Consider the following 16,425-nt stretch of genomic DNA (forward strand, 5'->3'; position numbering starts at 1 on the left):
ACTTTACCTGAAAGTGGCAATTACAGAAAAGTTGTTCTCGCATTTACTCTCTCTCTCTCTCTCTCTCTCTCTCTCTGAAATCTGTTTGACGTATCTGTTTATCTCACTCGATTTAAGATCCTCTCATCGCGGGGGCTCTGGGAATTCCGCATTGATAATAATCTACTAGTCCCGATTAGGCAGACGGGTATACATGTATATGGCTGACCGATAAGAATCGTTCCCGATAAGTAAATCGGCGGGCGAGTTCGGGTTCAATTAATGTAAGGCACTAACGAGCCTCGGGACGTCAAATAAATATTGACGTGGTCGTTAAGCCGTGCACGTGCTGCTGTTTTTATTTATGCCGATCGCGATCGGGCGGATATTGAAATTTATTTCGCCGGGCGCGGCCTCGCGCTCGCGCGCGCGGCAGAAACGCTTTAATGCCGGCCGACCCCATTAGAAAGTTTAATGGCAGAATGCGTAAAGTTTTATTTCCGCGGAAGAGAGAAAGAAGAAAAAAAATCGAAGCGGAGCACACGGACGCGCGAGAAATTTAATACTCGCAACGACGACGGACGGGGCGCTTTCGATCGCGAAGGAATCGTATCGCGCGCGCCGCGTCGGCGGGTACCGGCGAGGCGAGCGTAAACGTTTATTTGCCGCTCCTACATCTTTGATGAGGTTGCGCCCTACTAAAAGTCGTATCTGCCGTGGAGAGGGGCGTGATATAAAAGGCGCGCGGGCCGCGTAATAATTTAACACGCCGTTGGCGAATCCGAGTCTTCGAGGAAAGTCCGACGTTTAAATAGATCATCCTTTACTCACGACGATAATGTATCGCCGCGCGATTTATTCCAGACCGGAAGGATAAAAGTACGAAGCAAGGGATATCGATGAGGCTGCCTTATCGCTTATGTTGTAAAATGTCGGATTACAACGGGCTTCCGACGTCGGATCGCCACGCGAATTTGTTACGGGAATCAATTGCGGGTAAAAATCTCGCTGTCGTCGTCGAATCATTTCTTTTATTATTATTTAAACTCAATTGTCAATCGTCCCATTTTTCCGTCGCTAAAACTATTTCCTTTGGCACGATTAACCTTTCACAGGCACACATATTTTTACTTTGTCGGGTTTTTTGTCCAGCCCAATTCTTTTTTGCTGTTTTACGTGCGCTTAAAAAAGTCTAGAAAAAGTTCAAGGCTACCTTTTAATATCTGTTCTACATTAATAAATAATTTCAAAGTTTCAAATCGTTATTTAATAAAAATTAAAATTTATTCGGAGAAAGTCGAGAGTGAAATTCTATCTGGGTCAGAAAAGACCCAATGTGTCTACGGAGGGTTAATTTAAGATAGATTATATTTGAGCTCACAAGAGGAAATCCAGGTGTGTACCTCGTGCATTTTGGAATGTTCGATATTAAGATGTAGGATTGATGTCGTAAAAGTAATATGTATTGTAACATTCCTGAATGCTACTAGATCAAAGAGTTGCTGTTACAAGATTTTAAAGTTTAACAGCAAATGGACGAAGCTTTACAGAATTAGTCTAGCCGTAGTGCCCAAGTGCCAACTTTCTCAAACTCGCAGTTTTTGTTAAACAATACGCATTTAAAAAATAACTAAACGTATTTTGATCTTTTTAAATAATTTGTTTTATTTTTTTTTATTAAATAAACAATTTGAAGAAATATAAACGATAATCTTTTTTGTTATTTAAAGAAATATGTTTTGTAAAATTTCGTAAAAGAGATTAAGAAGACGAGAAAAAATATATATAGCAAAAAAGAGATATCAATCAATCTCAAATAATAAAGAAAAAAAACCTTGTAAATTGAATCCTTCTATATTCATTGGCACCTGAATATTACATATTACTTTTACGACATCAAATTCTGTGTTATCTTAATATTGAACTTTCCAAAATTCGCAAGATATATATATCTGGATCTCCCCTTATAAGATAGAGAACTTTAGCCAATAGGCCTATTTTTATTTTATTCCCACGAGAGACAAGGACTTACGTTAGTAGTTATTATCAAAAAAAGTTTGAAATTATGTGCCTGTGTCGGCTTTCTCTATCTCTCGATGAGATAAGGGCGGCGCGATAACGCATCGTGACGCCGTACGCTCATATTTGCGGTGCATAACTGTGCGCCACGCCGAGTCGAGTCGAGAGTAGCCAGTGCACTTGACGTATAAAGGCAAACGTGCTCTCCCGATAGCCCAATCTAATGCACTCCACGTGTCCCGCGGCCTTCTTTCTCTCTCTTTTACTCTTCCCCTCTTTCTCCCGCCGCCGCCTCCCTTCATCTGCTAACTTACGCTTCCTGTTTTATCTCAGCTCACGTAGCGCCATTGATTGCGCCGCGGACGTGATCTCGAGTGCAAGGATTTCGGGAGGTCGTAGGACAGGTTCGAATGATAAGTAGACTTCCGAGTAAACACTCGCGAGATTCGAAAAAGATGATTCCGTGCTCGCCTCGTCGTGACGTAACTTTGATGACTGTCTCGGGACCGTTTCTCTCTAACTTTGCCTGTAGCACTCGAGTTGTTGTAGCATTGATATTTAAGAAAAGCGAAAGTACGTGTCGTTCTGAATTACGCAAAAAAATAAGATTTATTGACATATTATTGTAATTTATTTTAAAACAGTAATTATTATTATTATGAGATGTCAACAATTATTTTTTTTTATCGTATAAAACGAAATCGAACGATGGAATTTTTAGAGTAGCCGTCATTAGTATCGAAAAAAGATTACGGAATCGTTGTCAATCGTCTTGGCGATAACAAAAGAAAATATTTCAGGGGTTATCGCACTTGATTTCGTCACTTTCGAACATAACTGCAAATCATTCCAAATTCGCGAAATACTTTCTCTTTAAACAGGAAATACCAATTACGCAATCCATGATGTTGGAATAAACACGGGAATTGATTAATTAGTTGTGTAAACCAGATAAGATGGCCAGCCAGACGTAAATATATTTTTTTATTAAGATATACAAACGCACAAATAATCTTCAATACATGTTTATCGTATCGTTCAAGATCTACGCAAGAAATATATAGTAATTAAATATTTTTAGATATAATTAATCTCGACAGCGATATTTTAAGAGTCAATTTCGAAAACAAATAATTTGTCGGAGCCAAAATCTGGAATCCGATAAACAAGTGTTGGAGTAAATATATTTATCGCAATTTTAACTGCAAATCCTGAAGAATCGTCGCAACTGACTTTTTAAATAACATGATTTAATTGCAATTGCATACGAAAAAGAAGTAAAGATACCTCCTCTTTAGATTTAGATTGCAAAAAAAATAATAATTATTCATTCTTTTTACCCAATTTCATGGATGTTTTCGGATCCAAGAACCGATCGCGCGTTCCTTTGGCGACTGTTCGAATTTTTAATAAAAAATACAGGGAGGAACGGGAAGCCGGTGGATATTTCTCGTGGTCAAAGGCCGGCCGAGAGTGGCCGAGTGCATCTGCGCGCGGCTTACGTGTTGTACGCGAATGAACGGTAAAAATCATATCCATATAACCGAGAGGGTGGAAGTCGCCCCCTCTCACCGGTATTGGTTATATTTAAATGGGTTTAATGCCCCGACCGTACCCTCGATCGCTTGCCGACTACCCCGTAGAGAGAGCCGCCCTTTCTCTCTTTTCTTCTCTCTATCTCCGCTCTTCACCGTTCCCCCTTTCCCCTCACCACCGGGTACAGCACTCACCCATCACCGCCTCCGATGCGAATCCCCGCGCTTCGAAGGTTAAAGCACGCTGTCGATAAAAAGCAAGTGTGCCGAGTGAGACAAGGAGCGCACGCGAGGGGTGCGAGGGTGCGAAAGAGCGGGGGAGGCAAAGAGACGAGTGACAGAAAAGGAAGGAGAAGCTCTCGAAAGCTGGTGTCATTTCCATTCTTCTTCCTCCTCTTCCTTCCTTCTCTTTTCTTCTTCTCCATCCTTCCGTCCGGTTTCACTCTCGACAATTAGGTATATTTCGACCCACCCTCGACGTTGTTTTCGCGGCATCTCGAGTGGAGCTTTTCGCTCGAGATTTCTTCTGCACGACGACGAGACGGCTTATCCACCTCCAGTGCCCTCTTTCATCCCTCTATGATCGCGATGTTACGAAACTAGCGCGAATACGATCGAGAATTCAACTCGTTTCGTATGTGCCTTTTTAGATTATCAGAATAAATTGAACGGATCAGTAAAACTGTGAGAGAAATAATAAAGTACGAGCGCGCGATAAAAAATATGATTGAATTTCTAACAATGAAAAATTAATATAAAGGAAATTATGAAGGAAAAGTTCCCTGTAAATTTCTAGTTGGAATTAAAAACCATAGATATTTATCTTTATCTTAATCGAATTTTTATGGAATCTGAGCGATAAAACGACTTGGAAGCTAGACCTTTTTTAGGCGATAAATTATGAAAAATGTTATTCACATTTAATTAATTGTTATATTACATTTGTAACGTGTCACTTAATCGTGCGTTAAATCGCGCGAAAGATAAGAGAGTTATATCGGTCGTCTAGATCGTATTTCCTCAATATTTTATATTTTTACTTATAATTAGTATAAGCAACATTTAGTAATAAAAATTAAATAAGAAACTAGTGATATGCAATTAAACAGGTTACATCTTGTGCGTGCTAACAACGCTGTAAAAAAATCAAGTACGTTATTTCAACTGATGTTAATTTTTCATCAATTTATGTAGTTGATAATAATGCAATTAGGCAAGTTTATATACTGAATTTTTATATTTTCATTAAAGAAGGCTATATTACATGTAGAATGTTTTAAATTCATTGTACATACATATTTGCAAAATTATTATAAAGATTAAATCGATATTTTTATGAAATCTATCGAGTTTCCTAAATCGTATCATCACAAATTTTATTACAATAAGTGATATTATTGTAAGACTGATAAGTGATAAAACTAATAATTGATATGAATGAAAATATATCAATTGCAAAAATGAATTCAAGCCAGTTTTATTTGATATTCTTACCTTTTCATTATTATTTATTAATTAAATATTTGATTCTTTTTTCAAGAAATTGTTAATTGAATAAGTATTAGTTAATTATTTCTTGTATTTTAAATTATTTAAAGAAATATATAATGTTGCAAATTTGATACTTAGAAATTAGGCGACCAAGTTGTTCGCAACAGCAAAAAGCGAGGAAAAAACCGTTGAAGGCAGTAGGTGTACAGATTTTAGGAATTACTAGGCAAAAATTATTGGGCATTACGTAAAATTTGGGGTATTACTAGGCAGTAGTGTACACAATTTTGATCAGCGGTTTCTCCCTCGGTTTCTCCCACCTATTTCATAGATCTGGTAAATTTGTGATATATTCATTCATAATGTTATTTCTCAATTACTTGATGCCTTTCGGATACTTTTTTATTTTATATGTACACGTTACATAAATCTCCAATGAAAATTTTTCCAAGGATTCAATACCTAAAAACTCACCGGACCGATGCGCAGCAGCGGAGTAGTAACACAGCTACATTAATCTGTAAGATGCATATAAATCCAAATTATAAATCTAAATTATAATATATTATTCAGAAGATGTGTGCAAAATTTTTAGGAAATGACCCGTCTTAGAACAGTCATAAACAAATTAATTTTGAAGAGAGATTTTTAATTTTCTTCTAAGTGAATTTTTTCATAATCTTTTTCCCAAGAGTAATTATTTTTTTAAACTTTACAAGCATAACTTCCTAATGTCCTCCAAAGGTGTGTGCAAAATTAAAAAAAATAACCCCTCTTGAAAGACAAGTTACGAAGAAATTCACTCTGAAGAAAACGAGAAGTCTCTCTCTTCAAAATTAATTTGTTTATAACATCTTTTCTAAGTGGGATTTTTTCTTAATACTTTGCATATATGTTGTGAGTAACATTGGGAAGGTACCTGTAAATTTAAAAAAATTAATCCCTTTTAAAAAAGAAGTTGTGAAAAAATTCACTTAGGAGAAGACGAAAAGTTTTTCTTTTCAAAATGAATTTGTTTATAACATCTTTTCTAAGTGGAATTTTTTCTTAATACTTTACATACATCTTCTGAGTAACATTGGGAAGGTACCTGTAAAGTTTAAAAAAATAACCCCTTTTGGAAAACAATTTGTGAAAAAAATTACTTAAAACTTAAAAGAAGACGAGATGTCTCTCTCTTCAAAATTAATTTGTTTATAATATCTTTTCTAATTGGGATTTTTTCTTAATACTTTGCATACATGTTCTAAGTAACATTGGAAAGATACCTGTAAAGTTTAAAAAAATAACTCCTCTTAGAAAACAAATTATGAAAAAATTTACTTAGAAGACCAGAAATTTCTCTCTTCAACATTAATTTGTTTATAACGTTTTTCCAAAAAAATTATTTTTTTTTTAACTTTATAAGCATCTTTCTAATCTTACCCAGGTGTGTGTAAGATGGTTAAATTTCTTCCACAATTTCAAGCATTTATATATTTAACTTAGATACATAAGTACTTGAAACAAAGAAATTCAATCAAGTTGACAAAATTTAGTTAAGCTTATAATTTTTTTTCTAAGTACGGGTAATTTATAAATAATTTCACTTACCTACAGGGTTGTTCGTTGTTCCGCCGTTGCTTGATACTCCTCCCAAACTTCTGCCTCCTCACGGATCCCGTCAATGGAGCACAACACAAGACTCGCGATTCTCGCGAACGAAAGATTAATTACGATCGCGTGCTAATTATCACAGCAACGCGCGACACTTTGTTAACTACCGACGAAGCGACATCATCACGTAGCGAAAGGTACACACGATTGCGCGAGGTTACGATCTAAGTCGATAGCGTGAAAAAGATCTAACACGCGCGTAGCCATCTCGATGGCTATTTCGTACGAATATTCACGGCACTGTTGTACGGTGCACACCGTCAATAGCAACATTGTACATGTAAGAAGAGAATTGGGCACGAAACGACCGAACGTACGTAGCGAACGAACGATGCGGCGACGTAGCGAAATAAACACGGCGCTCCCCCGCGGTAACCTAACCTTCGCCTTCGTCGCCCGGCGGACGGCGGAGAGTCAACACACAACGATCATTTCACTACGTATCACCGTACATAACACTCGCGAACTGTAGCTGTGACAGACACGCGGCGAGATCAGAACTGGCCTGATCCGTATCCTCCGAAATGCGCAGCGTAGTTGCGACGCCACCGCCTTCGCCGCTGCCGACCCGTCGACTGCTGTCCTGCTGTCCCGTCGGCTGCTGGCCCGTCGTCGCTCGTCACCCGTCGGCTACCGAAATACGCATATCGCGACGACTCCCCTTCGCACAATTGTCACACGTGTGTCGGAATCGAGAATCGATTTTGTTGCGAATGTATCTACCGCGACTAAAGAAGGCGAAATCGACTCGGACATACGTGCAACAATCGTGCAATGAGGAATCGTCGCGATATGTGAATTTCGGCGAGCGACGGGTGACGAGCGACGACGGGCCAGCAGCCGACGGGACAGCAGTCGACGGGCCGGCAGCGGCGAAGGCGGTGGCGTCGCAACTACGCTGCGCATTTCGGAGGATACGGACCACGCCAGCTCTGATCTCGCCGCGTGTCTGTCACAGCTACAGTTCGCGAGTGTTGTGTATGTACGGTGATACAAATGATGTTGTGTATTGACTCTCCGCGGTGCGTCGGGCGACGAAGGCGAGTGAACGTTACCGCGGGGGAGCGCCGTGTTTATTTCGCATACGTCGCCGCGTCGTTCGTTCGCTACGTACGTTCGGTCGTTTCGTGCCCGATTCTCCTTACATGTACAATGTTTTCGTGTGCACCGTACAACAATGCCGTGAATATTCGTACGAAATAGCCGTCGCCCTGAGGTGGCTACTCGCGCGTTAGATCTTTTTCACGCTATCGACCTAGATCATAACCTCGCGCGATCGTTCCCTTTCGCTACGTGATTATGTCGCTTCGTCGGTAGTTCCGTTAATAAAGTGTCGCGCGTTGCTGTGATAATTAGAACGCGATCGTAATTGATCTTTCGTTGGCGAGAATCGCGAGTTTTGTGTTGTGCTCTATTGACGAGATCTGGGAGGAGGCGGAGGCTCGGGAGGAGCATCGAGCAACAGCGGAACAATCCTGTGGGTAAGTGAAATTATTTATTGATTACCCGCACTTAGAAAAAAATTATAAGCTTGACTAAATTTTGTCAACTTGATTGAATTTCTTTGTTTCAAATTTTTTATGTATTTAAGTTAAATATATAAATGCTTAAAATTGCGGAAGAAATTTAACCACCTTACACACCTGGGTAAGATTAGAGAGATGCCTACAAAGTTAAAAAAATTAATCTTTTGGAAAAATGTTATAAACAAATTAATGTCAAAGAGAGAAATTTCTCGTCTTCTGAGTAAATTTTTTCATAACTTGTTTCATAACAAAAGGGGTTACTTTTTTAAACTTTACAGGTGTCTTTCCAATGTTACTCAGAAGATGTATGCAAAGTATTAAGAAAAAATTCCACTTAGAAAAGATGTTATAAACAAATTCATTTTGAAGAGAGAAACTTTTTGTCTTCTCCTAAGTGAATTTTTTCACAACTTCTTTGTTAAGAGAGGTTATTTTTTTAAACTTTACAAGTATTTTTCCAATGTTACTCAGAAGGTGTATGCCGAGGGGGAAACCGTTGAGGGCAGTAGGTTTTAGGAATTACTAGGCAAAAATTACTGGGCATTACAGGGGCATTATGTAAAATTTTGGGTATTACTAGGCAGTAGTGTACACAATTTTGATCAGCGACTTCCCCCTCGGCAAAAAGGCTTAAGTTTCACATAGCTATAATATCCAGATATTTACCTCTACTCTACCGAAATTTTTCATAATTTCCCATAATTTCGGTAGAGTGAGGGTAAATATCTGGACATTATATTTATGTGAAATTGCACCTTTATAATAAATTATTTTGTGGTACTGGTGTAAGATAAAAAATAACAGTAATAAGTACCAGAAACATAAAGCTACAATTTCCATTCATTTATTAGATGAAGAAATACAAATTAGATGGGAAAATAAAATAAAAAATGACTCAAGTGATACGCATTCAGCAGCTCTCCCCTGTATCTCGTTGCAATGACTCCGTTTGAATTTCAATTTAAAATCTTATTCCGCGATATGACGTCGCGACGCGAGATGCGCGAGAGGTGTTAAAAGATGACGATTAACATTACATCTCATGGACGAGTCGTTTCTCGAGTCGTTGACGATCGACTTAATGTGCGGATCCAAAGTGAAACTTTCGACACCGATCTTACGATATAATGCATATGAATTGCAAGCTGCAACGTCGTCGCGTCGCGTCGGGCGCGCGCACGTATCTCTATAAATCGCTTTTTATGGCGTCTACGAAGTGACATAAAAATTTTTCGCTCGGCGTGCAAGCGCGTTTACCGAACGGCCATCTTTCGCACGTCCGTCGATTAAATAAACATGATCGCAGGCGTCACCATCGAGAGGAGATTCACGCGGGATCGTGGCTAAAACTCGCCGCTCATCTCGAGAGCAAAGGATTGAAATGGAAAAAAACGCGCTCGCTGAGCGATGCTCGTCGACGCAACGAAAGGGATAGAATAAAAGGGGTTGTGAGGGACGGGGAGGGGAGGGAAGAGGGATGGAAGCCCGAACCAAATCGGCGGAGCGATCTGCCGCTAATCCGGGCTCGGCAAAACGGTATCGCATTTTTGCGCCGTTTTGCGGCTCTGGCAAAAGGGCGGAAAAAAATCGGTGCTCGCGGGAAAAAATCGGGCTACGGTCGCAGGCACAGGGCGGAAAAATCGAGCAGAGGGGGCGGGCGGGCGCGGGGCGAGGATAGGTGGAAAGCCGCGATCGGACGGTGACAAAAATTGTATGTAGCGCCGGGGCGACAATAATTGAAACGGCGCGTAACACCGTCCGAATCCTCGAAACCCATTTTATATTTTAATCGCACCCCGATAGGCTCGTCGCGAGCCGCTCCCCCGTGTTTCGCGATACTCTTCTACCTCCCCCCTCCCCCCTTTTTTGCCTCGCCATCTCGCCGATTCTGGTTCGCGATTTTCGCGAACGCGTCTACGCGCGAATAGATAACACGGGTGACGACCGATGATCGAGACCCATCGCGTCCGGGAAAGGGATTACGTCGACATTTGTTCGCGTTAAGAGAGGGGAAGGAAACGAATAAAGAGAAGATTAGATGCAACATTTTGCCGTTCGATGCAACTCTACGATCGACACGATCTAAATCTGTAGATATCTTTTTATTTTATTTCTCTACTGGTTTTTACTCAATTTTTTATTGTATTACTTTATCGTCAATAACATGCATTCATCTTTATATTGCGAAATACTTGAGTATAACGAAGGAGTTAAGATAAACACTGACCTATTTCAATTGAACCGTGATATTCCATAATTTATTGAAAAAAAAAGCTGTTAATGTATACATTGGAGCAAAAAGTCAAGTATACATATTAATACGATTTATAAATGCGAAAATAGTGCCTTTTCATAGGAAGTGCCTTGGTTGTAGTTTGATACAACTGCACGAAATAAATAATTGTGAAAAATCAGGTTTTTCTTTCAGTATGCGACTGCATTATGATATTTCCCGGGCGTTAATATTAATAAAGTAATATTTGGACATTTGGAAATTTAGGGAAAAATATGGAATTACGTGATGCTTTCATTAAGGTGACGATATATATTATAATAATGCATTCGCGTTTATCGCGCCGGCGAAAGCATCGAGAAATATGTTCGGAAATGAAATTTCGCCCGTTTATATTAAGATTTATATGACATGCATTTCTAGATGCGCAAGATTATTTTTTGCAGATCGTATGATAAATTGATATTAAGAGAAGTTGTACATGCTCGCGAGGCACATATAGAAAACTGCTATAAAATCGAGTGATTTATATGCACCGGGCATTAGTTACAAGTCTATGAATAGCGAAGAGTGTGGTATAAATATGTGGATATATTTTTGTCTGAAGAATTTTTACGGCGATTTTTAGAATCTCGTCGTCTTTCGTGGCAAAATCCCGTGGCTATCGGACGAGACGAAACATGTGGCCACTTGTGGCCACGAACGCGATTCTCACAACTCGAAGCTTTATCGATTCACGGATACGCGGAAATGCCATCCTTTTTTTTGCGCAATCCCCCTGTGTACATATATATATACTATAATATCCACGCGGCGCGATTAGATTATTCAGGAGTTTTAATAGCCGCACTTAACGATTTATCGTCATATCAATCTGCGGTAACGAGCGGCCCGCTCTTGCGCGGCCGACAATAAATATTTACGCGTTTCCACGTTCCATTATCTTTTATTATTTCAGTATGAAATTATCCCCGATACTTTGTTGCGGGGCGCGCCGCCGTGCCTATCGTTTAATCGCATATTTAACGCGTGTCGGCCAAACTGCTGACACTATAATGTTGTCGGCGCAGCGCGTCGACCCTCCTCTTCCCCGCCCGCCCGCCCCCACCTTTCCCACACCTCGACTGGTTAACCGTTTAATCAACAAATTCCTCGCACTTTCTGTTGCAGGTGAGTAACTCGACTTTACCACGGACGGCGGCCAACACAATCGACGACACTCCATGCGAGCGGCGCGCGATCGGCGGCCGGCGATTATCCGCGTAATCGCCGAAGGCGATCGCGCCCGTCGTCTGCGACTGTGTTTGTGGAAAAACTTTTCCGTAAGTCCGACTGACTCGAATTAATGCTCATTACGGACACGCGAGGCACGTCGCGGTCGCAACGGTACTCGCACGCGATAAGATCGAATCGAATGACGGATGAAAGCGACGTTATATATATATGTGTATGTACGCGCACGCTTCGCGCGATCTGAGTAAGAAGAAAACTACCGCTAGTTGTAACGCAGGCAAGATTTTTCTCACGCTGCCACTGGATAAAATTCACGCCACGATTTATTTATATTAATACAATTTATTTTATATCCCCCTTTTTACAGCTTTTAATTTACCGTAAATTAAATATATGGTATAAAATACATAAAATATTAACGATTACAATTGAAGCGGGCAGCAAAATCCGCGCACTTTTCACCATTTTTATGCATTTGTGATTTTAAATGTTCCCGGTAAGCAGACTTCCAAATCAAAACTTTATTAAATTTTAATACGTTTCATAAAGCACCTGCTATCATTTTATATTGTGACGTGAGGATAATCGTTCACGGAAGAGTCTTAAAAAAATCAGACGTTCAAGTAGTTTCAGTGCGCAATGATTAATATTAAATACTTGTTGCAAAACCGGCTAATGAACAACGTTGTACGACACACTCTCTCGAATGACATGTCGAGAATGCAAGTGTCAAAGATCGAAGCCCACGTGTTCCTCGCGGAGAACACAATTATGCCCATCCGATTTGCTCTCTCGGCGAGCGACTTTAACGACGAGAGACAACAAAGGTGACTAGGCCAGGAGAAGTGGGGGAAGTGCTCGCGCGAAGGGGGGTACGGACATTAAAGGAGATTTCACGGTGCAGATTAAAATTTATCATAATCGTAAAGGCCCGCGGGGGTGAGGCGCACAAGGGGGCAGGGGGGGGGAAGAGCGGAGGCGACGCCGCGCTCGGCGTTATTTACGATTTTTAATATGCAAAGCCGTCATCCCTTCCTCCCCTGCCCTCCCCCTGCCGTCCTGCACATCGCGTCTTTTTGCCGAGCGTGCGCGCGAGCGCGTCCGGGTATGAATAAACATTAAATTCCTCGTTACTCCTTTTAATAACTTTTTATACTTCATATTTTATTAATGCCAAGACATTCCGATCGGGCCCGCTACGGTCGCGGCGCGGCGGGTTGCGCAACGTGATTTGCGTTTCAATAACGTCTCTACGTACGCGCTAGCTTCTCTTGCTTCTTTTGTTTGCTCCTCTCTTTCTGTTTTACATCATTCTCTCCCTCGTTCTTTATCTATCTCTTTCTCTCTCTCGTTCCATTTCTCGGTCTCGTTCTCACCCTCCTCCGTTCTTTTTCCTCCCTTTCGCGAAAACGACCACCGCCGCGGCTCGACGTCGTCGTCGCGTGGACGCCGAGAGGAAATCCGCGTGTCTCCTCGGCGCGTGCGGTGCAGTAAAACTTTTATGTATTTATTATCGGACGATAACAAATGATGTTCCGCGCTGGAGTTACGTCACCCTCGCATATTTTGCGATGGAGATGCCGATAGTTTTGCGGCCTCGCCGAGTGAAGCTGCGGGTGCCTTTTAATCGAGTTCAGTAACTCCTTTCGTAATCTTAATCCTTAAGAATCGATTGTGGCTATTCCGCGTGTTCGATTGATTTCTACCCACGCAAGTTTCTCGAAAAATTTCTAAAATTATTAAAGTATACTTGACTCTATTTTTATTTTTCTAAAAAAAAAATAAGTGTACAGATATTTGTTCTAGAAACTCGAAAGTACGTTCACGAATTTTTAGAGATTTTTTTTCAACTATTTTAAATAGATGAAAAAGTAACCAGACGCACGTCTCTTTCTCTCTTCTCTCTGCTTTCTTCTATATCTCTGAAGAAACAATTTAACTTAGATTAGCAAATCGCTGCTTGTGGTGTCGTAGATTTTATATAACTAACAGATAAAAATGTACATATAAAAAAGTCAAATCTTTTTTTTCAAATAATTGCGTCGCAAAATAACACAATTAAATTACGTTATTGAGCTTGTGGAATGTTTTCGATTTTTTTTCTCAATTTTAAATGAATTGGAACGAACTTGTTACGATATTATAGAGATTTAGCCGCAAAAGATACATTTGTAATGCTAAGCATTCGAAAGCAATCATAACTTTATTTCCACTTTTGCAAAGGGCGAAAATTCTAATTACAGTAAATATATCTTCAAGGAATGACGATCGCGGGGCAGTCATTCACTAAAAGAGATTTTAAGTAGCGGGAAAGACGGGGATTAAGAAGCGTCCCACATCGTTTGTAAAGCGACGCGCGCTCATTCCGGGGTTAAAACGCGTCCATAAATGAGGAGAGATGCCTGACTACCGGTGGTATCTGGTCAACCACCGTGGGCCGCCCACCCTCCGCTCGAGGGAGAAAGAGAGAGAGAGAGAGAGAGAGAGAGAGAGAGAGAGAGAGAAAGAGAGAGGGCATAAGCGGGATAACTATATCGAGCCTGCACGCTAGCTGGATTTTAATCGAAGCGCAACGTATAAAGTTGCTGAAAATCAGATTATCTCTCATCGTGTTCCTCTAGCTCGTGCCGCGTCCTTCCCAGTCCCCCTCTTCCGTACCTCTCGGTGCTCCGTTTTTCGCGTCGATCGACCGTCACTGCGAACCATTTTTTTTATACTAGTTCTTTTTATGTCGCGGATTTTTATCGATTCCTACAATTTGAGCGCAGCTTATTTCGATTTTGATGTTATTTGGATGGACCGTAGAAAAAATTACGAAAGAGAAGGGGGATTAGAAAAGATACGTTTTGAAGTGATACTTACATACGGAATAATCGTATCCATCCACGTTTTTATTGAGTAATTTTTTTTTTTTTTTACAGTACGAAATTTGGCACGTCGCCGACAACGCGTGCTGCGGAATAAATTGGCGTCAATTTTGGTAATGAAACTCGACTAATTTGCAAAAATATATGTCTGAAAAGATCTCCGGGAAATCTTTCAGTCTAATGAAAATTATTTTAGACGTAGGACAGTTATATGATCGCTAATGCAAGAATATCATTGCTTTAGCGACTAAGAGAGGAAAAAAAAATAATTTATCCAAGCATTGACACATCGACGACTTTTCCATTTTTACATCTGAGAAGAAATTACGCGGACACCGGCTATTTTCGCATCTTTCGTGGTTGCTATCGGATTTTTGCGCGATGCTCTCCAAATTCTCGAACGAATCGAAATACGCGAGGTGCACTTGAGAATTTATCCCGCCGCGCCGCGGGGGAAAAATAGCTGGTAAATAGTGCAATTCTCGTCGCGTCCCGATAACCCTTTGTCGGAGGAGCGAATCGCTTGGAAAAAATGCGCGCGCGGTGACGGGAAGATTTGCCAATGATTTTTTTACGCGCGTGATCACAAAGTGCGACGTGACGGCGCGCGGCGCGGCGCGGCGCGGCGTGGCGCGGCGTGGCGGCCGCTCGCCGAGGAAATAACACACGCACGTTTCGTGCATACGTGCGTGCGTGCGCGCAAATAGAAAGAAGCGGAGAAAGGCGCGAGGTGTAGGAGCAAGGGAGGAGTAAATACACGTGAACGCGCTCTTAACCGACGCAATAATGTCGCCTCCTGCCTCTCTCCGCGCGCGCGAGAAAGGAGAGATAAAAAAAAAAGAAAATAATTCCCTCGCTTACTCAGCATCGTAGAAATTTCGCGTGCGCGTTCGTGCTTGCCCAGCATTTTCCATGGGATTTTTTTTCACGATGGCACTCGCATCCTGGTCGGCCGGCGATTAACCCTTCAACCCCGTATCAACAGTTAACAGGGTTAAGTGAAAAAAAAGCCGAACGAACTTCAAAATTGATTTACGGCATAATGGAAAGATCCATGGTTATATACATACATATATATATATATATATATATATATATATATATATATATACGAGATGTGTAGGAGTATTGAGCATTTTGCGATCTCGAGATTATTTATATATATATATATATATATATATATAGTTAAATGACCCATCTTACATAATGAAGCAATTTCACGATGTTTTTTTATAAAACTGGCTTGATCGGTTCTTGAATTATGCGTGTCAATTATTACTCCTGATATATAATTACTGTGGCTAGCAATGGAAAAATTGTTTATCGTTTAGCACGCTTGTGCTTCAAAGAATTTGACGTAAGAGGGAGATAAGATTTAGCAATTACCATCTGCGCACGGTGGATGTTGAATCACACGGAAACAGTTAATGTGATTAAGAATCGAACAAATCTTGAGCTCTATAATATATTTCCTTTGGAAGAAAAAGCAGAGTGCGATAACATGATGTATGGCTGTAATAAACACACATTACAGGACAAATTTGCAATAATCTTGCAAAAAGTGGTTTGGTCGGTTCTTATGTACGTATTAATTATCAATCTCGACGCATAATTCTAGAGGATCCGATGTAAGATGAACGAATAAATGAATAAATTAGGAATTGAGATTCGCACTGTGAAGATCGAATGTCCGATCACGCGGCTATTTAGGTCCGTTTGCACCAATGTAAATACATAAAAAAAAGTTTGACAATAGCTGTCAAATGTTCAGTAAGGTAATGCCAACTACAATCTCTTATAACAAATCTGGTAATATTTAGAAGAATAAAATTATTTTGAATCATGTTAAACAAATATTTCACTGGCATTAACCTTAAACTTTGTAT

General features: G+C 40.5%; 1 protein-coding gene across 6 annotated transcripts in view; it reads left to right on the top strand.

Annotated features, from left to right (window-relative positions):
* LOC105196084 (protein bric-a-brac 2) overlaps window positions 1-16,425 on the top strand; it is a 354,868-nt gene that overhangs the window by 106,474 nt on the left and 231,969 nt on the right. The window contains exon 2 of one of the 6 annotated variants that reach the window (XM_026131986.2): window positions 11,610-14,322. The exons of the other annotated variants lie outside the window; for them this stretch is intronic. Within the exon in view, the coding sequence (XP_025987771.1) occupies window positions 11,610-11,705 (96 nt within the window). The 3' untranslated portion in view covers window positions 11,706-14,322. Of the gene's footprint in view, window positions 1-11,609; window positions 14,323-16,425 lie in introns of those variants that run through there. 6 annotated transcript variants of the gene reach the window in all.

The sequence above is a fragment of the Solenopsis invicta genome, chromosome 16, assembly GCF_016802725.1.
Source record: "Solenopsis invicta isolate M01_SB chromosome 16, UNIL_Sinv_3.0, whole genome shotgun sequence".
Lineage (NCBI taxonomy): Eukaryota > Metazoa > Arthropoda > Insecta > Hymenoptera > Formicidae > Solenopsis > Solenopsis invicta.